Raw genomic sequence first — 21,962 nt, forward strand, 5'->3', positions numbered from 1 at the left:
GATCCGCTCCCATCCGACTAAGGCCCACCAACCCCCCCCGCCACTCCCTCCCCCCCACCCCCCCCCACCCTCCCACCCCTGCGTTGCCCCCCGCAGGGACGTGAAGAAGCTGAAGGAGACGAAGAAGCACTTTGAGAAGATGAGCGAGGACATGGAGGGGGCGCTGGCGCGCAACGCGCAGGTGTCGCGCACGCGGCCGCACGAGATGGAGGAGGCGAGCGCCGCCCTCGCCTCCACGCGCAAGTGCTTCCGCCACCTGGCGCTCGACTACGCGCTGCAGGCACGGGCTCGCGGGCACCGCCACAACAACAACAATAACACAGCAACAACACAACGACAACACAACGACATAACATCACAACAACAATAACACGACAACACAACAACACCTGACGGTCGACTACGCGCTGCAGACACGGGCACGCGAGCACCGCCACAACAACAACAATATCGCAACAACAACAACAACAACAATACAACGACAGCAATAACACAACAACAACAGTAACACAACAACAACACACCGATAATATAACAATAACACAACAACAGCACAGCAATAACACAACAATAACACAACGACATAACATCACAACAACAACAACACAACAACACCTGGCACTCGACTACGCGCCGCAGACACGGGTAAGCACCGCCGCAACAACAATAACAACACAACAACAACACAAACACAACAACAACACAAACACAACAACAACACAACAATACAACACAACATCAACAACACAAACACAACAAAACCTGGCTCTGGACTATGCGCTACAGGCACGGGCTCGCGAGCACCGCCACAACAACAAACCAGTAACAACTCAACAGTAACACAACAACAGCACAACACCACTCCTCACTGGATAGGCGCACGCAGGCAGTCGTGACTGGGAGAAAAGCAGATACATCTGTAAGGAATCCACCAACCCTTAGAACCAGAACGAGCATGGAAAGTGAAATTGTTACTGTGAGTGTGCATCTGCATCGGCATAGATTTTTAATATCCTGTTCTCATGACGTCCGTTTTCTTGCACACACACACAAAGACAAAGATCCCCCGTATAGCCTGAAACAGCCTGTTGGGGCAAGTGCTCTTAGCGAGCACCTACGAAGGCCGGCATGGCACACGCGGGGGTGGATGGCCAGCACCACGCTCGGCCGCCTTTGTCTCCCTATGTTTATGTAGCGAGTCACTTCGGAGACACTAATAGTAGGAGGCACATACGTTTATTCTACACTTAAACACTTCTGTTCACACGCGGGATAACTACGGAAGGGTCAGGACAGCCGGCACGCTGCCTGACCCACGAGGAGACGAAGGCGAAGACGCGGCACGACGGGTTCCATTCCACACGACAGCCCCGATCCAGCCTCGGGACCTCCCTTTTATGCCCCCCAGCGTGGCCTGGCTCCGCCCTCGGCCATGCCCCCTTCTGGAACCTACCAGAAGGTTCTGGGCTATACCCCACGTGTCCCCTCTGTCACCTTTGCCCTACATGCCTTACCCCGGCCTATCACGTGTTCTCTTAGCCGACCAGGCTGCTACGTCCTCAGATGCCCTCTCTCTGCCAGCAACCAGCGCTACGCACCCTCGTGACCCATTCCATGGCACTGCATCGGCTGCTACACCCATAATTCCCCTCTCCGTCAGTAACCAGCGCTACGTGCCGTAGTGACCCATTCTACGTCACTACATCTACACACCGCACCAGGTACTTTGAGGCTAACTAAGAGAAGGCCCAAGATCAGTTGAGATAATCGTCACTGGTTGTTGTCCGTGAGCGGGAATCGAACTTGGGTTGCCGGGGTCCATAGCACCGGCGCGCTAACCACTGCGCCACCGCTCCCCCCACACACAGACGCACAAAAATCCACATTGACACACACATGTAAAGTCAATATCAATCAATACACTAATTGAAGGTCTGTGCACGCGCGTCGTGTTTAATGTAAGCGGCTCCTCCCTCCCTCCAACGAGACCCACTCGGCAGCTGGAACCACGCCACGCTCCAGAACCCCTCTAGACCTTGGAGTGGTGGGGGGGGGGGGCTCAGTGTGGCTGGCCAGGACCCGCTAGTGGTGAGGTGGGGGCAGGCAACAAATCCCCTTCACGATACTTACCTGCTCGTTAAAAACACTCAACGGCGTTCATCGATAACTCTGCCTGTGTCTGTGGCCCTTCTGCGTCGCAGCGACGGCCCCTTGTCAAAGCAGTGATGTGCTATGCAGCAGGGCCATTTCCCCAAAGCGTCGCCTATTCTATATAGATTTTTTAATCATTACGAGGCCACACGGTGTTTAGTGACGAATGCGTTGAGTTTTTGTGTAAATCGTGCTTTGTCCATCGCTGCCAGTGCAGCAGCAGTGGCAGCAGCAGCAGCAGCAGTGTCACTGAATAATGTGATCTGCTCGTTACAAAGTTCCTGACCGGCCGGGTGGCTCAGTGCAAGAGCGAGCGGCTCGCAATCGCAAGGCTGCGAGTTCAAATACGGCGCGGTTGGGAAGTTGACTCAGCCCCATCATCTCCTCCGCCGGTGGATAAAACGAGCACCACATTATGGGGAAATCAACAGTTCGTTGTCCTACGGATGGACCTCACCCCCTTGTCACGGCACTGTGGAATGATCACATTCAACAGACTGGGAATGAGTGCCGCCTTGATGCTGCTTTAAGCAGGAAATCACTTGGGAATATTTTTTTAAAATCAAGGTTTAAAAAGCCGGCGGGCTTGGAGTGACCCAGCCACCGGTCCACGAAGGGGGGCACGGGTAAATTGAACAGGGGGGCCCCCCATTGCATTCCTTGTACGTATCTTGAACTTCTTTTGCACCGTACGTAGCCAATCGCATTTTCCACAAGCAGCCTAGGGCCCTGTCACAAACCATGCCGTCTACTGCGATGGGATTTGGCACAACACCGGCGGCGCCAGGTCTCGGTTACAAATCGGCTCCTCTGCTGCCACCCCGAAACTGAAAACACAGGGCGCCAATTCCACGGGTCAGGTGACGTGGCTCGTTCCCGTGACCATCGCCAGGGTGGCGTGGCTATCGAGCGGGCAGGTGGTGCACGGCGGAGTAGGGGGATGGATGGATGGGTGGGCGGGGGGCCCATGCCAACACCGCTGCACCAGCGCGGCGAGTGTGGCGGGCGCGGTGAGTGTCGGCTGGAGGCTCGCTTGGCCAAGCGTTGAGCCGGATGGGTGCTGAAGGGCCCTCTCGTCGGGGTCTTACAACGCAAAGTGACGCCAAAATCCTGGGGGGGGGTTCCAATCGGGGCTTCATCCGCCCACGATTGACCAGAAAATCTCTCTCCCTCTATGTATATATTTATACGTCGCTAAATGTGATCACGTCTGCAATGGGCCACGTTTTGGGCAATGGCCCTTCTGTGGAAGAAGGAGAGTCCGTTGAAATGTTGCCTGCTGCATGTTTTGAAAACCGCAGAGGTCAGGCTCTGCGGTAATCGCAGGATCGTGAGAGGTGACGGCGGAGGAAGTGGATTGACCTTGGCTGACGATGAAAACCATTATTGTTATACTGTATTCTACGAAGAGGCTAATTCCCAGCAAAGGGATGGGGAAATCCGAGTGATGACCAATGGAAATCTGCGCCCCCACCACCACCACCACCACCTCGCCCTCCGTCCGCGAAACGCTCGTTTGATCGCGAGAAAACTCTGGGCCAGAGTCGCATATCTCGGCCGAAACGCGCCGACTTGAAGGGCGGCCCCGGTGCTCCCACTGGTGGAGACGTTGGAACGATTTTTCCAAATCTCAGAGAAGGAGGAGTGAGTGGGAGGGAGGCAGCATGGGCGGTGCTGCCTCCGGACACGACACGATCGAAGCTCCGTGTGTTGAACGCTCCTGGCGTGCGTGTGCGCGTGCGTATAGAGCGGTGGCGCGGTGGATAGCGCGCTTTCACCACGAACCTGGCCTTCCTAGTTTGATTCTCGGTCTCGGCCAACAGCGGTGACAAATTTACCAACTGGTCCTGGGTTGCCCGCCTAGGATGGCTTGGCTTTAACTTAGCATCTGGTGCTGTTTGTAATAAAAATCATCACTGGGGAATCAAAGGCGGCCCGGCGTGGTGTTGCTTGCCACACCACCCCTCCTCACAGGTCTGCCGTGCCGGCCTTAATCGGTGCTCGCTAATAGCACTTGCCCCAGCATCCTGTTAAAGGCTATAGGGGGATCTTTGTCCTTGTATGTGTGTATGGGTGTGGGGTAGTGTAGTGGTTAGCGCACCGCGCTATGAACCCAGCGACCCGAGTTCGATTCCCGATCATGGCCAACACCAGTGACGATAATCTGAACCAGTCCTGGGCCTCCCCTAGAGCGACTCGGCCTCAAATGAGTCCCTAGTGTGGTGGGTAAACATCGCCACTGGGGAGACAAAGGCGGCCGGGCGTGGTGCTGGCGACCCACCCCCTCGTGCGCCGGTCCCGCCCTTCATAGGCGCTCGCTAACAGCACTTGCCCCAACGGTCTGTTCAGGCTATACGGGGGATCGTTGTCTCTGTGTGCTTGTGTGCGTGTGTGCGTGTGTGCGATCCTCCCTTCATCGCGTACGCGCCGTTGTTTTTGCATGGGAAGCGACCTAAACGGTGCAGGCGGGGGGTGGGGGGGAGGGACGCTGAGCACCGATGGCGCGGCGCCAAACCTGCAAGTTCAGGAAACCATTATTTTAACGGAAAAAAATAAAACCCCACAGTCCTCCACAACCGTAACACAGACGCGTGTTGCGTGCGCACGTGTGATGCGACACCGATGCACGTGGTGGCGACGCATCGCTTAGGAACCCGTGAGGATCTTGGAAGCGGGCGGCGTGTATTATTCTACCGGCTGATACACACACACGCACACACGCACGTGCACGCCGCAGTAATCACCAGGGCGGCCCGACGGATTCGAACCGCGAGCATACGCCGCAAGTGGTGAGTGAGCGCGGTGCCACGGGGCCCCACAAGCAGCCGACGGTTCTGGTGAAACGGCTGAAAATGTTTGAAAGAAACGAAAACAAATCGTCTTGGTGGGGGGGGGCGGGGGCGGGCGGGGGTTTCCCACCTTCGGGAGGCACGATGCTGTTCAGAGTCATCGACTAATTACACATTTATAATTTTTTTAATCGACCGATCGACCCCTGTGTGTCGCGCCGTGGGGACCGAGAATCATCGCTGCCTTTGCCCGTTTGTCCGCGTGATCATCGCGTCTCATTTTGTCTCATTTTGTCTCATTCTGTCTCGCAGATCAACGTTCTTCAGACCAAGAAGAGACTGGAGGTTCTTGATTCGGTACGGATTCGGGGTTTCGTGTTTTTTTCTTCCCGGCCGTGACGCCGTTGACTGCCGTCCGCTCTGCCGTGTTGTTCTCCGTTGCTTATCCCCCCCCAACAGAATCTCCCTCTCGAGGTTTCTTGCCGTCGCACCTCGCCCGCCCCTCTCACCTCCTCACCTCATCCTGGCGTCTTCCCGTCTCACTGTCTCCCACTCACGCAGTCGCTCCCTCTTGGCTCCAATCGCCACTGGCCTTTCCCCTATCGTCTCTCTCTGTCTGCCTGCCTGCCTGCATGTCCACCTATTCGTCCAATCTCCGTGCCTGTCTGCCCGTGGCCCTATCTGCCCGTCTTCCTTGCCTGTCCGTCTGCCCGCCCGCCCGCCCGTCCTCCCGTCACCGTCTACTCCGTCTGGGTTCTCACCGCGCCCGCGCGTCTCTCTCCCCCTCCCCTGGCAGATGCTCTCCTACATGCACGCGCAGTACGCCTTCTTCCAGCAGGGCTTCGACCTCCTCAACAACCTGGACCCCTACATGAAGAACCTCGCTTCGCAGGTGAGCGGGGTCGCCACCGCTGAGGCTCGCGAACCCGGCGCGTGGCACGGCGAGAGCCGTCGGCGGCTCGTTACGCGGGACGGTGGGGCCGGTGGGGCTGGTGGGACCGATGGGGACGGTGGGGCCGGTGGGGCCGGTGGGGCCGGTGGGGCCGGTGGGGCCGGCGGTGCCGGCGGGGCCGGTGGGGCCGGTGGGACCGGTGGGGACGGTGGGGCCGGTGGGGCCGGTGGGGCCGGCGGGGCCGGCGGGGCCGGCGGGACCAGTAGAATGTACACGTGTGTGTGTGTGAATGTAAACATACATACACATGTACATCCACACACACACGCGTCAGCACGTGTGTGTGAATGCACACGTGTCGACTCGTGTGTGCGCATGCAGCCTTAGCCGGCCCCACTCCTCTGGGTTTCTTTCACACGTATTCCCCCCAACCCCCCTCCCCCCCCCCCGCTGTCTCTAACCCTCCTCCCGCAGCCCTTTGTAGTTCTGCTTCTGCCTCCCACTCTCAGCCTCCTTCCCTTCTTGCATCTCTCCCTCCCTCTTCCTCTCTCCGTCCTGACTCACTCTCTCCCCTCCTACCAACAGCTTCCCCCACCCATCACCTTCTCTCTCTCCTGCTCTTGCCGTTCCCTGTTTATCTTGAACTCGGTTCCATTCCATTCTCTCTCTCTCTGTTTCTCTTCTGCTCCGTCTCCTCTTGCTCTCTCCTCGCTCTCCCACACTCTCCCTTTCCTCTCCCCGCCCAGTCAGCGTTGGCTGCCGACCCATGTAGGCCGCGATGTCTCGGCGACACGTGGCATTCCGCCACCGACGCTATTTGATCCATTTTGTTGTTTTGTGTGCGGGGGTCTTTTATTACTATTTGTTTTATTCCCCCGTCTTTAACGTTTGAATAGTCAAAAAAGATGACGCTTTGTTTGAGAATAACGGCGGAATTCAAATGAAGGTTGTGGGAGGGGCCACTATGTGGCCGTTGAGAGCCGCTAGGGCCTGACTAACCCGCAAGTCAATCAGGCTGTAGGCGTTAGGCCCTAGGCCCTTTAGGCCCTCGATTCCGTGTTGAAGTAGCAGCTGAGCGACGGTGTAGCACTGCCAGGGAGCGATTTATGTTCGATTAATTCACCCTGAGTCGAATACACGTGTGAATTTTTTCAAAGGTACATACGTACTTTTCATGACTTAATAATGTTTTGCTTGTTTGCAATATGCAGTACATTGTTAGGCCCTTCCCTCCTATTAGCCTTAGGGCCCTCGTAACCGTTATCCGGCCCATGTTGTTGCGTGCAATGTGCCCCATCTCGCCGCAACTCGGAGGATCTAAGCGGACCCCGTGGTAGATGTTTAGCGGCTTTGTGTGCCGAGTAGCTCGGGAGGATCCTCCGACTCCTGTGGCGCTTCCCGACGACGGCGCTTGGCCAATTGAGTTTCCGAGAATTTGGTGTTCGTGCGGGAACCCGGAGAACAGCGCACCCAGCAACCCACGCTGCCACCGCCGATTAGCACGGCTTGGCTACGTACGGTGCGAAAGAAGTTCAACGTACATACGTACAAACTTGTTTCATACGATGACCTGGCCATACCTCTTGCAGCCCGCCATGCCTCCAACACCTGGCAGGTCCTGTGATGCAGGTCACCCAGTAACAATGCAACGTTGGCACGATGTTGATCCCTCCTAATGGTTGATACGGCCACTGAAAAAAGGCCAAAACGCGCCTTTATCCCACCAGCATGATAATATCCGTAACTCTATCAATCATCATCATCATCATCACTCTGGGGTCAGTAAAAATGAGTTCCAGACGGTGAGGCTCGTGTACTCAGCGTCTGTGTGCCAACAACTCCTCGTCGTGTGAGGAGGGAAAATCTGGAGCCCGGCATAAGACCGTGGAGTTTACCCCCGCTGAGCGGCGCGCGGCCATGGTGCCCCCTTCCTCGCTGTGTCTCAGCTGGACCAGCTGGTGGTGGAGTCGGCCGTGGAGAAGAGGGAGATGGAGCACAAGCACGCGCTCATCCAGCAGAAGGTGCGAGCACACGCGGGGGACACGCGGGGGACACGCGGGGGACACGCGGGGGACACGCGGGGGACATGCGGGGGACACAGACACAACAGGGACACGTGGTGGACACAGCGACGCACGGCGGCACACAGGGACGTGTGCGGAGGCACAGGGACAAGCAGCGAGACACACATATGAAGAGAAGTGCGGAGAGAGGCTCGGGTACGCACTGGGATGTGTGGGGTTGCATGGAGATGCGTGGGGTTGCATGGGGATGCGTGGGGATGCGTGGAGTTGTATGGAGATGCGTGGAGTTGCATGGAGTTGCGTGGAGTTGCATGGGGTTGCGTGGAGTTGCATGGGCAATGTGCAGCAGGGAGGTGCAAGAGACAGGCAAGGGCCTCGAGATGGCCCAACCAGCGTGGCCTGGCCGCTGCTAATGCTGCTCCTGTGCGCGTCTCTCCTGCCCCCCACTTCCCTCCCCACTGCCCGCCACTGCCCCGCCACCCTCGTCCACCGGGGCTCCACCTCCCGCCTGCTGCGCTACCCTGGCCCGCTCTGCAGGCGACAATACAGGTGAGTCGGCTCCTCCGCGGGTCACCGTTTTGTGCCTGTGAGCGGGTGATCCTCTGTTTGACCGGCCGAGAGCCCGGCTCGGATGTTGTTATCGCTTCTGCGGGGATCATCGGGGAGGCGGTCTGCATAGCAGAAGCCGAGTATTTATTTATGCTGTACTGGAGGAATCCGATGAGCTGTGACGCTCTTTTTCACAGATGTCTGGTAGGGACACGGGATCAGAACCTTTACAACAACAAACACGATAGCAGTGCCAAGTACAAGAAGTCACCCAAACACACGCAAATAAAACGAAACCATCCCCATCCTACCAGGCAGAGCCCACTGATGCATGAACTTATTTTTCAAAATCGACCTGCCCACAAATGATAGCTCAGCAAAAAGTGGCTTCTCATTTGGACATTTATATACGGAGCTGCGGCGTACACCGGGACTTCCCTTGAACCACCAGCAGCGTAACTTACGTAAGGTGCGCCACAATGGCGAGATGTTAACTACCTCGCCTGCTATACAGGAGGTCGCGGGTTCGATCCAGACCCTGATGTCTGCTGTATATTTGGAGTGTGCGTGTCTTTTTCTCCTTGTTACGATGTAAGAAGCAATCTTTAATTACGTTACAAAGATGTGAATCGGTTTGCAGTTCATCATGTAAATAACGGGGATTTGTTAAATGAAACGGCGTCTAAACTCCTAATCTATGCCCCGTGTATCATGGGCACTCTATATTTATCATTGTAAGCCCCCGTTGCCGGATTCACTTGGATTTAAAGCCCACGGGTCAAACGCAGATTTCAGTGGCGCTGACATGGCCATTGTGAACCCAGCGTCTCTATCGCAGCCATTATATACCCTCGAGGGAGAGAGAGAGAGACGGAGGAAGAGAGGCACCCAGCCCCGGGGCTCAAACCCAGGCTGTGTCAGCTGTCCTGGATCTCGGTTGTCTCTGAATTGGCCATTATGAAGCGTGGCCATTGTGAGGCCCTGAGAAGCAACGTCCAGCTCTCGCACTACCGCGGGCAGCTGGGTGCAGCCAAGGACCCCTGGCAGGGCGTCTAAGCTATTGAGCCTCTGTGCCTGCAGCTGCAAGCCCTCACCCCCCTCCTCGCCCCCCCCCCTCGCCCCCACCACCCCATCTCCACTCCCACCACCTCCCCGTGCCTCGCTTCTCCGCTCTGCCCTCCTTGCTCTCCCAACACCCCCACTTCCCTCCCTCCTCCCCACGGCCACCCCACCCCGCTCGCTGAGCCGAGCACTCACTCCGGTGCCAGATGGCATCGGGGAAACGGAACAAAACAAAAACCGAGGCTTGCATTGGGGCCTCTCTCTCCTTTTCTCCGGGTTAAAATAGCGGCGGTGGCTGAGGGCATCGACGCCGCCACCGCAGCGGTGGCGTGAGCGGAATACGAGAGCGCAAGAGAGAGAGTCGCCCTTTCTCACGGTCGTCATCGTCGTCGTCGTCGTCACGACGGTGTTTTCTTTTTGGGTTGCGGTCGGGTACCGAATTCTCTCCCGGAGCGAAACGTCGGACGTCGCGCCGAACGATGGCGGTACGGCCGCGGAAAAAAACTCTGATCCAGCGAGAAATCATCGGGTCGTTTGGTCACGTGTGGTCAAGTTGTTCTGATGGTTATCTCAGACAAGAGGAGCACAGCGCACTTCTTCAGGAACTGCCGATGGGTTTTCGCATCGTTACGCAGAGGCCGAGGCCTTTGTACACCTCCGATAAGCACGGTTTGCTACGTTCGGTGCGGAAGACGTTCAACCTAGGCTCGTACGCACATACACGATTCCACATGTTGTTTGAAATTTGTGGTGAGGTGTACTGTCATTGCTGTGTATGCTTCGGAGTTCGCTGATTAGATTGGAGTAGGTGACCATCTGACAAGCGGTAGCCACAGCCACAGCGAGCGGGTATACTGGATGTGGTGTGCAGGGGGGGGTGAAATATTTGCCATACCCAGACATGCACAGACCCCGGCTCAAATGAATTCCCCCGCTTTCTTCGCGTCTGTCGACTCTGCTTGATCTGGCAGAAGGAAGGAAGCGTCGGCGGGGTGTGCGGTGGCATCGACAGCCACCTGACATTTTTATATATATATTATTATTTATAATTTAATGTATAGAGATGAGTAAGCAAAGCGACGCATCGCGTGGGCGCACGGTTGGCGGCGGTGCAAACGCCGCCGATGACGCTGGGAGCACACGCTCAAGCGTCTTCTCAAGCGACGTGAACTCCAACGTCTACCCAACTGAGTTTGTGTATTATTGTCAGTTTTTGTAATCGTTACCAGATGTAAGGGGCTTGTTTTATTTCATTATTATTATTATACAGCGCGGGGACTCGCAGACGGAGCGGGCACCCAGCCCTGCGGCACGTGTGAGATTTTTGCCGAATTCGTTTTTTTTAACGTGTACTCCACCACCCACTCGGCAGGCCAGACTCGCAACTCGCCACGCTGCAGCTCAGAGACCTGAGAAGTCGATATCTCTGTCCACTCCGGGGGGGGTGGGGGGGGGGCGTAGGGCGGTGCAGCGATGGCGCTCGCGTGCCTCACGGCAAGAGAGGGGGGGCGGCCCGGGTTCGACTCCCGACTCGGGGCAGCCTCTCTCTCTCCGTGTGGAGTTTGTTTCTAGCCCCGGAGTGAGCCGGTGTGAGAGGAATGGAGTGAGGGTGCAAAGCCTGAAACTCAAGAGGTAGGGCTCCACTGCATAGCTCTTTTTCCGAAGCGACCTGGCTGCTACAGATGAGAGCTCAACGGAAGCGGCTTATCGCGTGGAAATTCATTGCAGCCAAATACTCTAAACGCGTGGTGATGTTGATTCTAATTGTGGAGGGAAAAACCAGAGGACCCGGAGAAAAATCCACACGACCACGGGGAAAGAGACACGCAAACCCCAAATATACAGTCATCGGGGTCGGGATCGAACCCGTGACCTCCTGTATACCAGGCGAGGTAGTTAACATCTCACCACTATGGCGCCGTGCAGAGCGCCCACTCTGTCTGCGAGTCTCCGCTTCAAGAAAATAATTAATAATAACCCTAACATATGGTAAGTGTCTGTGACAGTGAGTGACGGTGTGAGAGTGAGTGTGAGAGTGAGTGGGTGAGAAACTACGAGAGGAAGTCTATGAGAGTGAGTGAGTGAGAGTAGGTGAGTGTGTGAATGTAACTGGTATTGACCAAACATTCCAATGATGAGAGATTACGTGCAAATTACTCAATTACACATATCAGCATTGTCCCCTGACTGCTCAAATCTGGCAATGTCCTCCTGAAAAAAGTTATTGAGACCGAGTAAGGCTTTCCTAAGTGAAGAAGCGTAGTAATACTAAAAATACACCTTTAACTCGATCATAACGTTGTGAGTTCAAATCCTGGTGAGGGATGGGGATGGGTGTGTGTGACTCTGCCCATGACCACCGCGACGCTCTGCGTTGCTGGGTTGGAAAAATAAAAACTGGTCCCCACCATGGGAATGTGGAATTCCCACCGCCGGCTCTCAGGGGATCTGCCGACAGTGACAAAGCAACATCCACTGTGCTCGCCTGAGATGGGGGGAGGTCACGGGTGGGGGGAGGTCACGGGTGGGGGGAGGTCACGGGTGGGGGGAGGTCACGGGTGGGGGGAGGTCACGGGTGGGGGGAGGTCACGGGTGGGGGGAGGTCACGGGTGGGGGGAGGTCACGGGTGGGGGGAGGTCACGGGTGGGGGGAGGTCACGGGTGGGGGGAGGTCACGGGTGGGGGGAGGTCACGGGTGGGAGAAGGTCACGGGTGGGGTGAGGTCACGGGTGGGGGGAGGTCACGGGTGGGGGGAGGTCACGGGTGGGGGGAGGTCACGGCTGGGGGGAGGTCACGGGTGGGGGGAGGTCACGGCTGGGGGGAGGTCACAGGTGGGGGGAGGTCACGGGTGGCTCTTCCCTGCGAGTGGTGATGTTTGTTGACGTGCGCTCGCTAACAAGGCCGCCGCCGTCCGACCCGCAGGCTGGTGGTGGCAGATGCCGCTTTTGTTGCGTCTGAAGCACAGACGGTGCCGTTTGTTTTACTTTTTTCAAACTTTTGTTCTCTTACCCCGCTCCTTCTCCGAGTCTCCCCCCCCCTCCCCCCCCCCACCGCCATTCAATTCGTTTCTCATGTTAAATTTGTCATTGGGCTTAAAGCTTCTTTTAAAGGCTGCCGTCTTTCTCGACACCAAAAACTCAAAGTGGGCTCGGGCCCCAGCTGTATGCTAATGCGCCGGAGCGCTCGCCGGCTTTCACCGCGCGTGCCTGCGCTCGCGTCACGATGCACGCTCAACTCGCGATCGTCCAGGGTTATTTGGGGGGGGGGGGGGTGGCGGGGGGACTGTGCGGGGAGGAAGCGTGGGATGGCACGGTTTAAAAAAAATAACGGACGGTTAGCGGCCTCGCCGCGGTGGTCCAACTCCGATAAGCACGGCGGGGCACGTGCGGCGCGAAAGAAGCGCAGCGCGCATCCATGCGGTGCGTACGCCCAGCACTGCGGAGGCAGCGGCGAGGGTCGGTGGATCACGGCGCACACGCGGACATTGCTGTGGAACTCCTTGTCCCCCGTGGGTGGGGTGCCGTGCCCTGCGATTGCCGGTGCGGCGAATGTGGCCTCCAGCTGTTCCGCCTGTGCGTAGTCGAGCGTTGCCGCCTCTCACCCTCAGGGTGCTCTCCGGTCTCCTCCCTCGTGTGTAAACGCTCGTCGCTTGGCCGGTAACACCTTGCTATGTAGAGGACTGCAGAGCTTGGGAGGGGAGGGGGGGATTTGGTGGCGGCTTACCACTGCGTGGCTGCTGCTGCCTTCCCTCCCACTCGTCCGTGGTTTCTTCTCCTCCTCGCGACTGCGAGCCGTTCCCCGCTCTTCACCAGAGCGAGCGGACGCCGTGCGGCGGTGTCGGCGGCAGCGGCGGTGGCGCTGCAAATTTGACGTTGTTTCACCGGAATGTGAAAACCGCGCGCAAATAAAGGCTGTGAAAGCGGACAGTCGTGTTCTACAACGCGGTAGTTACGTTCCTGAAGAACACCGCGTTAAGGAATAATCGCGTTATTATAATAATTATACATGATATAGGGTAAAGCACCGTCCGCGATAACGCGTGAGATTGCGTACGCAGGCTGAACTAAGACCGAGGCGCGTGGATAGCATCTGGAAGCAGCCAGCAGCAATCCCGCCCCGTGTGACGCTTCGCCGAGGCAGCCGTACGGCCGCTTATTCCTACTCGCGTAGCTCCGTTCAACCGATGGCGATGTATCCAATTCGCGTCATGAAAACGCGCGCTACAGAAGAGCGGACTGTCTTCGTGGCTGTCGCCTGCCGTGGTGTTAGCGGTCATCGCGCCGGATTTGCAATTGCGGAGGTCATCGGTTCGACTCCGTCTGCCGGTGCGAGAGATGAAACAACGGTGCAGGTTTCTCAAATCGTTGGCCGTTGGTTGTCGACCGGAGCTGACACCATCAACTCACTACACCAGAAGGGGCCTGGTTCTCGCTCAGGCGGCCCCAAGCCTGGACTCGCACCCAGCGGTGCCAATTCTCCCCAACCTGTACCTCCGACTCACGCCTCCACTCCCCGTTCCCTCTGCCGTGACCTTGCAGGAGATCTCGGACGACGGCCGGATGGACGTGAGCCTGGACTCGCCCACAGGAGTGGTCATGGAGGGCTACCTTTACAAGCGAGCCAGCAACGCCTTCAAGACCTGGAACAGGTGAGGAGGGGAGGGGGTTGGACTCGGAGGGTTCGTTGTTACGTGGCCCCACCAGCGCGGTCACGTGGCCCCCCGGCGTCCCTGTCACGTGGCCCCGACGTCACTGTCAAATTTGAAAACTTTACCCACAAATGACTCGATTGGGCATCAAGCACGCAACGGCAACCGTCGCCCCCTACTGGCAAAAGAATGGCGTTGCGTTGCAGGCCTGGTGGGTGCCGTGTCACCGGCACGCAATGGCTTTGCTCCTGCGAATGACGTCACGTGATCTCTAGGGTTCACTGTAAAGCGCGTCGTATTTTGAGGGTGAGTACACACCGAGCGCAGCATTAACCAGGGTGGCCGCCGCTCGCTTTACTGCGACGACGCGTTCCTTACGCTCGCTGATGCGCGAATCGCACACGCGCTTGGAGAATCGACTGCTTACAAACACGGCGTACGCAAACGATACGCCAATTTGCGGCAAAAGGAGGGAAGTCGTGTTGGAGTTGCGGGCACAAGGGTGGACCGGTTGCATCGCAGGATCGCGGGATGATCCGGTGAAGCTGCCGCCGCTGCTGCCGCGTCGGCAGCGGTGCACAAGCACGGACAACAACAAACGAAGTCAACGCGCCGGTCAATAATAATAATACATCAATAAAACAATTGATGTCATGAGCGACCTCTCGGGCAATGGGCCCTCACGGAGAGGTCACAGAGGTCGAGTCATCGAGTCGGGATGTGTTGAGATTTTTTCGGGATGAAAGAACGACGGACAGCTTGGGGAGGTCTTTGTCCAGCAGTGTATTGATCATGGCTGCTGGATTTTTATGACGATGATGGTGATGATAATAATTCTGCTGGTCTTCCCCCAGGCGCTGGTTTTCTATTCAGAACAACCAGCTGGTCTACCAGAAGAAGATGAAGGTTTGCACGATCAGCATCTCCAGCACTCGCAGCCATCTCTAGAGCACCATCACTACCCCCAACAACATTAACAACTCCACCACCACCACCACCGTTATCCACAACAACCGCATTAACTCCTACTCCGGAGCCTGTGCATAAACATCAACTTAGATTGAAAACGAATTTCTTTAGAACTGCTTTTTGTGTTTGGTTTGCTGCCCTTCCTCCGCACCTCCGATTAGCGCGGTTGGCTACGTACGGTGCGAAAGAAGTTCAACATACGTACAACTTGTTTCATATGACCACCACCACTATTACATCTGCCATGTGGATCAACGACCATCTCCATCACCACCGATGGCACGCCACAAACACCAACTCCAGCAACATCGCCTCCACTATCACCACATACATCACCACCCCCACTGCCAACATCATCATCATCACCACCATCACCTCCAGCTTCAACACCACGACAACTTTCATCATCATCATGACCTCTGCCCCCACCCAAAGACAAAGATCCCCCTTATAGCCTTTACAGGCTTTTGGGGCAAGTAATGTTAGCAAGCACCTATGAAGGCCAGCGCGGAACATGACGAGGTGGGCGGCCAGCACCACGCCTGGCCGTCTTTGTCTCCCCAGTGGCGACGATGCTGCTGCTGCTGCTGGTGATGCTGTTGACGCTTCTGCTGCTTCTGCTGCTGTCACTGCTGTGTCTGGCGCTGGTGCTGCTGTTGACGCTGTTACTGTTGACGCGTCTGCTGCTTCTGCTGCTGCTGTCGCTGCTGTGTCTGGTGCTGGTGGTGCTGGTGACACTGTTACTGTTGACACTGCTGCTGCTGTCACTGCTGTGTCTGGCGCTGGTGATGCTGTTGATGCTGTCGCTGTTGACGCTCCTGCTGCTGTCACTGCTGTGTCTGGCGCTGCTGCTGCTGCTGCTGCTGTGCCTCGTGCGGCTCTGGCGCTGCAGGACGGACTCACGGTCGTGGTGGAGGACCTGCGCCTCTGCTCCGTGAAGCCGCACGAGGACATCGAGCGGCGATTCTGCTTCGAGGTCGTCTCTCCCAACAAGTGCGTGTCTCTCCCGGGAGTGGGGGGCGAGGGGGGGGTTAGGGGGGGCGGGGGGGAGGACAGTGAGAGGGGATAAAGGGGGACTGTGCTGCGGCCAATCGGAATTGGTTTTGGGGGGCTCAGAGGGGCGGGGGGGGGGCGGTAATGGGTGTCACGTGACCGCGTGGACGGCAAGGGGAATGGGGAGGGATGGAGACAGAGCAAGAGATCGGGGTGAGGGTATGGGTAGGGTTGGGGTGAGGGTAGGGGTAGGGTTGGGGTGAGGGTAGGGGTAGGGTTGGGGTGAGGGTATGGGTAGGGTTGGGGTGAGGGTATGGGTAGGGTTGGGGTGAGGGTAGGGGTAGGGTTGGGGTGAGGGTATGGGTAGGGTTGGGGTGAGGGTATGGGTAGGGTTGGGGTGAGGGTAGGGGTAGGGTTGGGGTGAGGGTATGGGTAGGGTTGGGGTGAGGGTATGGGTAGGGTTGGGGTGAGGGTATGGGTAGGGTTGGGGTGAGGGTATGGGTAGGGTTGGGGTGAGGGTAGGGGTAGGGTTGGGGTGAGGGTATGGGTAGGGTTGGGGTGAGGGTATGGGTAGGGTTGGGGTGAGGGTAGGGGTAGGGTTGGGGTGAGGGTATGGGTAGGGTTGGGGTGAGGGTAGGGGTAGGGTTGGGGTGAGGGTATGGGTAGGGTTGGGGTGAGGGTATGGGTAGGGTTGGGGTGAGGGTATGGGTAGGGTTGGGGTGAGGGTAGGGGTAGGGTTGGGGTGAGGGTATGGGTAGGGTTGGGGTGAGGGTATGGGTAGGGTTGGGGTGAGGGTATGGGTAGGGTTGGGGTGAGGGTATGGGTAGGGTTGGGGTGAGGGTATGGGTAGGGTTGGGGTGAGGGTAGGGGTAGGGTTGGGGTGAGGGTATGGGTAGGGTGAGGATATGGGTAGGGTAGGGGTTAGGGTATGGGTAGGGTTGGGGTGAGGGTATGGGTAGGGTTGGGGTGAGGGTATGGGTAGGGTGAGGATATGGGTAGGGTTGGGGTGAGGGTATGGGTAGGGTTGGGGTGAGGATATGGGTAGGGTTGGGGTGAGGGTATGGGTAGGGTTGGGGTGAGGGTATGGGTAGGGTTGGGGTTAGGGTATGGGTAGGGTTGGGGTGAGGATATGGGTAGGGTTGGGGTGAGGATATGGGTAGGGTTGGGGTGAGGGTATGGGTAGGGTTGGGGTGAGGGTATGGGTAGGGTGAGGATATGGGTAGGGTTGGGGTGAGGGTATGGGTAGGGTGAGGATATGGGTAGGGTTGGGGTGAGGGTATGGGTAGGGTGAGGATATGGGTAGGGTTGGGGTGAGGGTATGGGTAGGGTGAGGATATGGGTAGGGTTGGGGTGAGGGTATGGGTAGGGTGAGGATATGGGTAGGGTTGGGGTGAGGGTATGGGTAGGGTGAGGATATGGGTAGGGTTGGGGTGAGGGTATGGGTAGGGTTGGGGTGAGGGTATGGGTAGGGTGAGGATATGGGTAGGGTTGGGGTGAGGGTATGGGTAGGGTTGGGGTGAGGGTATGGGTAGGGTTGGGGTGAGGGTATGGGTAGGGTTGGGGTGAGGGTATGGGTAGGGTGAGGATATGGGTAGGGTTGGGGTGAGGGTATGGGTAGGGTTGGGGTGAGGATATGGGTAGGGTTGGGGTGAGGGTATGGGTAGGGTTGGGGTGAGGGTATGGGTAGGGTTGGGGTTAGGGTATGGGTAGGGTTGGGGTGAGGATATGGGTAGGGTTGGGGTGAGGATATGGGTAGGGTTGGGGTGAGGGTATGGGTAGGGTTGGGGTGAGGGTATGGGTAGGGTGAGGATATGGGTAGGGTTGGGGTGAGGGTATGGGAAGGGTGAGGATATGGGTAGGGTTGGGGTGAGGGTATGGGTAGGGTGAGGATATGGGTAGGGTTGGGGTGAGGGTATGGGTAGGGTGAGGATATGGGTAGGGTTGGGGTGAGGGTATGGGTAGGGTGAGGATATGGGTAGGGTTGGGGTGAGGGTATGGGTAGGGTGAGGATATGGGTAGGGTTGGGGTGAGGGTATGGGTAGGGTTGGGGTGAGGGTATGGGTAGGGTGAGGATATGGGTAGGGTTGGGGTGAGGGTATGGGTAGGGTTGGGGTGAGGGTATGGGTAGGGTTGGGGTGAGGGTATGGGTAGGGTTGGGGTGAGGGTATGGGTAGGGTGAGGATATGGGTAGGGTTGGGGTGAGGGTATGGGTAGGGTTGGGGTGAGGATATGGGTAGGGTTGGGGTGAGGGTATGGGTAGGGTTGGGGTGAGGGTATGGGTAGGGTTGGGGTTAGGGTATGGGTAGGGTTGGGGTGAGGATATGGGTAGGGTTGGGGTGAGGATATGGGTAGGGTTGGGGTGAGGGTATGGGTAGGGTTGGGGTGAGGGTATGGGTAGGGTGAGGATATGGGTAGGGTTGGGGTGAGGGTATGGGTAGGGTGAGGATATGGGTAGGGTTGGGGTGAGGGTATGGGTAGGGTGAGGATATGGGTAGGGTTGGGGTGAGGGTATGGGTAGGGTGAGGATATGGGTAGGGTTGGGGTGAGGGTATGGGTAGGGTGAGGATATGGGTAGGGTTGGGGTGAGGGTATGGGTAGGGTGAGGATATGGGTAGGGTTGGGGTGAGGGTATGGGTAGGGTTGGGGTGAGGGTATGGGTAGGGTGAGGATATGGGTAGGGTTGGGGTGAGGGTATGGGTAGGGTTGGGGTTAGGGTATGGGTAGGGTTGGGGTGAGGGTATGGGTAGGGTTGGGGTGAGGATATGGGTAGGGTTGGGGTGAGGGTATGGGTAGGGTTGGGGTGAGGATATGGGTAGGGTTGGGGTGAGGGTATGGGTAGGGTTGGGGTTAGGGTATGGGTAGGGTTGGGGTGAGGGTATGGGTAGGGTTGGGGTGAGGATATGGGTAGGGTTGGGGTGAGGGTATGGGTAGGGTTGGGGTTAGGGTATGGGTAGGGTTGGGGTGAGGGTATGGGTAGGGTTGGGGTGAGGATATGGGTAGGGTTGGGGTGAGGGTATGGGTAGGGTTGGGGTTAGGGTATGGGTAGGGTTGGGGTTAGGGTATGGGTAGGGTTGGGGTGAGGATATGGGTAGGGTTGGGGTGAGGGTATGGGTAGGGTTGGGGTTAGGGTATGGGTAGGGTTGGGGTGAGGGTATGGGTAGGGTTGGGGTGAGGGTGTGGGTAGGGTTGGGGTGAGGGTATGGGTAGGGTTGGGGTTAGGGTTGGGGTATGGGTAGGGTTGGGGTGAGGGTATGGGTACGGTTGGGGTGAGGGTATGGGTAGGGTTGGGGTGAGGGTATGGGTAGGGTTGGGGTGAGGGTTGTGGTGTGGTTCTGGATGAGAGGTTAGCGTTCGGGTTCGGTATGAGGTTATCTATCTCTGTTGAACTTCTTTCGCACCGTACCTAAAAAATATATAAGGATAGGCGTAACCGTTCATGGCAGTACAACAGGAGGTGTTAAGATGTTCAAACACCAAATACTGTGGATACGTATTGCAAGGCATCAAGTCTGCATTCACCACACATTCCTGTTGCAAAACATGCAAACAAACGTGCTCTGATAATGACGATATACTCAATACTCTCAAGAGCCAACTGTGCTAATCGGAGGTGCGTGTTATGGCTGTGGGTGGGGTGTGAGGGTCAGAGTTAGGAGTAGGGTTTGGGGAATAGGGTTAAGAATGGGGTCAGGAAGAGAATTACAGTCAGGGACGGAGTAATATCCGGGTTCTTGTTGGGTTAGCATTGGGAATGGGGTTCGGGATAAGAGTGGGGACACGGCTAGAGCTGGGTTTTGGGATAGAGGAAGCGTGGCCATTACTCTCTTACTGCCGCACCGTGCTTCCGTGCTGTGACACTGCTGTGCTGCTGCTGCTGCTATGCAGCACCCTTGCCTCGCTGCTCTGCTGTAGCCCCGTTGCTGCCGCACTGCTGCACCGCTGCTGCTACGATGCTGCACAGTTGCTGCATATTGCTGCCGCGCTGCTGCAGATTTACTGCTCTGCTTTTGAAGCGTTGCAGCCGCACTGCTGCACCACTGCTGCTGCACTGCTGCAGATGTACTGCTCTGCTGCAGATGTACTGCTCTGCTTCTGCACCGCTGCTGCACCGCTGCTGCTGCACCATTGCTGCTGCGCTGCTGCGATCGGATGCTGCGGTGGTACCCACAATGCATTGGGGCTGTGCACGCTCGTGGTGACGGCGATCGTGCTACCCACCGTGACGAGAGTAAATGATGATGTTGGTGAGGGGTTGTCATGGCACTGGTTTCATTCAAGAGCTGGGAGATTGGCCCTTGGGAACCTAAACATTGACATTTTATTGATATTCACCAGAGGAACAAACAAAACACATTGAAGGTTTAAAAAAAAAAGATGAGGGTTCTAATTTGAGGCTGAGTCGACGTAGGGGATGCCCAGAACCCGTTCAGATAATTGTCACTTGTGTTAGTCGTGAGCGGGAATCGAACTCGGGGTGCTGGGGTTGTCACGCAGCGCGCTAACCGCAGACACACAAAAAGAAACAACAACCGTCATTCACCACTAAGTAGCGATGTCACCACAGTGCTTGTGCCAGGCCAAGTACACTTTAAGGCCACGTGAAGTGTTGAACGCCCGCTGACAGGAGATCACGGGACAGACCCAAGGTGCCATGGGTTAGCTGACTGAGCTGACCGGTAGCTGCACCAGCTGTACAGCACACACATGCACACACACACACGCACATGCACGCACACACACACGCACGCACACACAAGCACACACAAGCACACAACAATAACCGCCATTCGCCACTAAGTGGCGGTGACGTCACCACGACACTTGTGCCAGGCCACGTGCACCTTGAGGCCACAAGCACACACACACGCACATGCACGCACACACACGCACGACATGCACGCACACACATGCATGCACACACGCATGCACACACGCACACAAGCACACACACACACGCACACACGTACGCCCGCGTGCGCACACACATGCACACATGCACACACGTGATATAAACCCCTGCCTCCACCCTCCACTCTCCCCCGTCTCATTACCAACAGAAGTGTTCACACTTCACCTCTAGCCAATCCCATTACCCCTCTGATTCATCGGCTTTCATTTGACTCCATTCAATCAGGCTCGCGGCCCGCGTGTTCGCTAATTCACACGTCTCAAGGTGACAAGGCCGACTCTTACAGCGCCCTCCACCCCTTCCCCACGACGAGAGGGCTTCAGGAGAGAGAGTTCGTAGAGTTTTTTGCTGCTCCTCCATTGAAGGAGCGCAGACAAGCAGTGGTTTCCCACATGGTCCGATTAACACGGTCGGCTACGTACAGTGGAAATTAAGTTCGACGTACGTACATAGTTTGGGTTGCATTGCCACGGTCCGCACTACTGCAGCTTGTGTCTTTAACCTTTTCCCGTTCCGATGACGTACGTGTACGGGACCGAAAGAAAAAGTAAAGTAACTTTATCAGTACCGAGGCTCCCAGAAGGCCATGCGGGAGGGCGTGGCAGCTATCGGTTCTCTGCTGCGACAACGGTGCTACTAACGCCTCTTGAAATAAACTGAACGCTCAGCCGCTTGAGCATTCTGAGATTCAGCGGTGAACGGGATGCCCCCACACCCTGCAACTTGCAGACATCTTGGAACGGGAAAGGGTTAATGTTATGGCTATCGAGGCGATGTGCGCATCTGCCGATTGATGTGCGGCGGTTGATGGTGCACCATCGTTAAATTGGCATCATTCAGACTCGGGACTCCCACTTTGGTCTCGGCCTGTGGTGGTCAAAGCCAGAGGCGGGGGTTACGGGAAGGCAGTCAAGTTCAAGTTCATGTATTAGATGTAGCCCTGTGAGCCATTCGGCTCTTGAATCGGGTACCGCAAC

At 57.0% G+C, this 21,962-nt stretch overlaps 1 protein-coding gene across 6 annotated transcripts in view; it reads left to right on the forward strand.

Annotated features, from left to right (window-relative positions):
* ACAP1 (ArfGAP with coiled-coil, ankyrin repeat and PH domains 1) overlaps positions 1-21,962 on the forward strand; it is an 84,309-nt gene that overhangs the window by 37,352 nt on the left and 24,995 nt on the right. For all 6 annotated transcript variants that reach the window (XM_078869697.1, XM_078869698.1, XM_078869696.1 and 3 more), the window contains 8 exons: positions 97-280; positions 5,253-5,297; positions 5,737-5,832; positions 7,779-7,853; positions 8,394-8,405; positions 14,005-14,114; positions 14,969-15,020; positions 15,976-16,076. In XM_078869697.1, coding sequence (XP_078725823.1) covers positions 97-280; positions 5,253-5,297; positions 5,737-5,832; positions 7,779-7,853; positions 8,394-8,405; positions 14,005-14,114; positions 14,969-15,020; positions 15,976-16,076 — 675 coding nt within the window. The remainder of the gene's footprint in view (positions 1-96; positions 281-5,252; positions 5,298-5,736; positions 5,833-7,778; positions 7,854-8,393; positions 8,406-14,004; positions 14,115-14,968; positions 15,021-15,975; positions 16,077-21,962) is intronic.

The sequence above is a fragment of the Lampetra fluviatilis genome, chromosome 28, assembly GCF_964198595.1.
Source record: "Lampetra fluviatilis chromosome 28, kcLamFluv1.1, whole genome shotgun sequence".
Taxonomy (NCBI): domain Eukaryota; kingdom Metazoa; phylum Chordata; class Hyperoartia; order Petromyzontiformes; family Petromyzontidae; genus Lampetra; species Lampetra fluviatilis.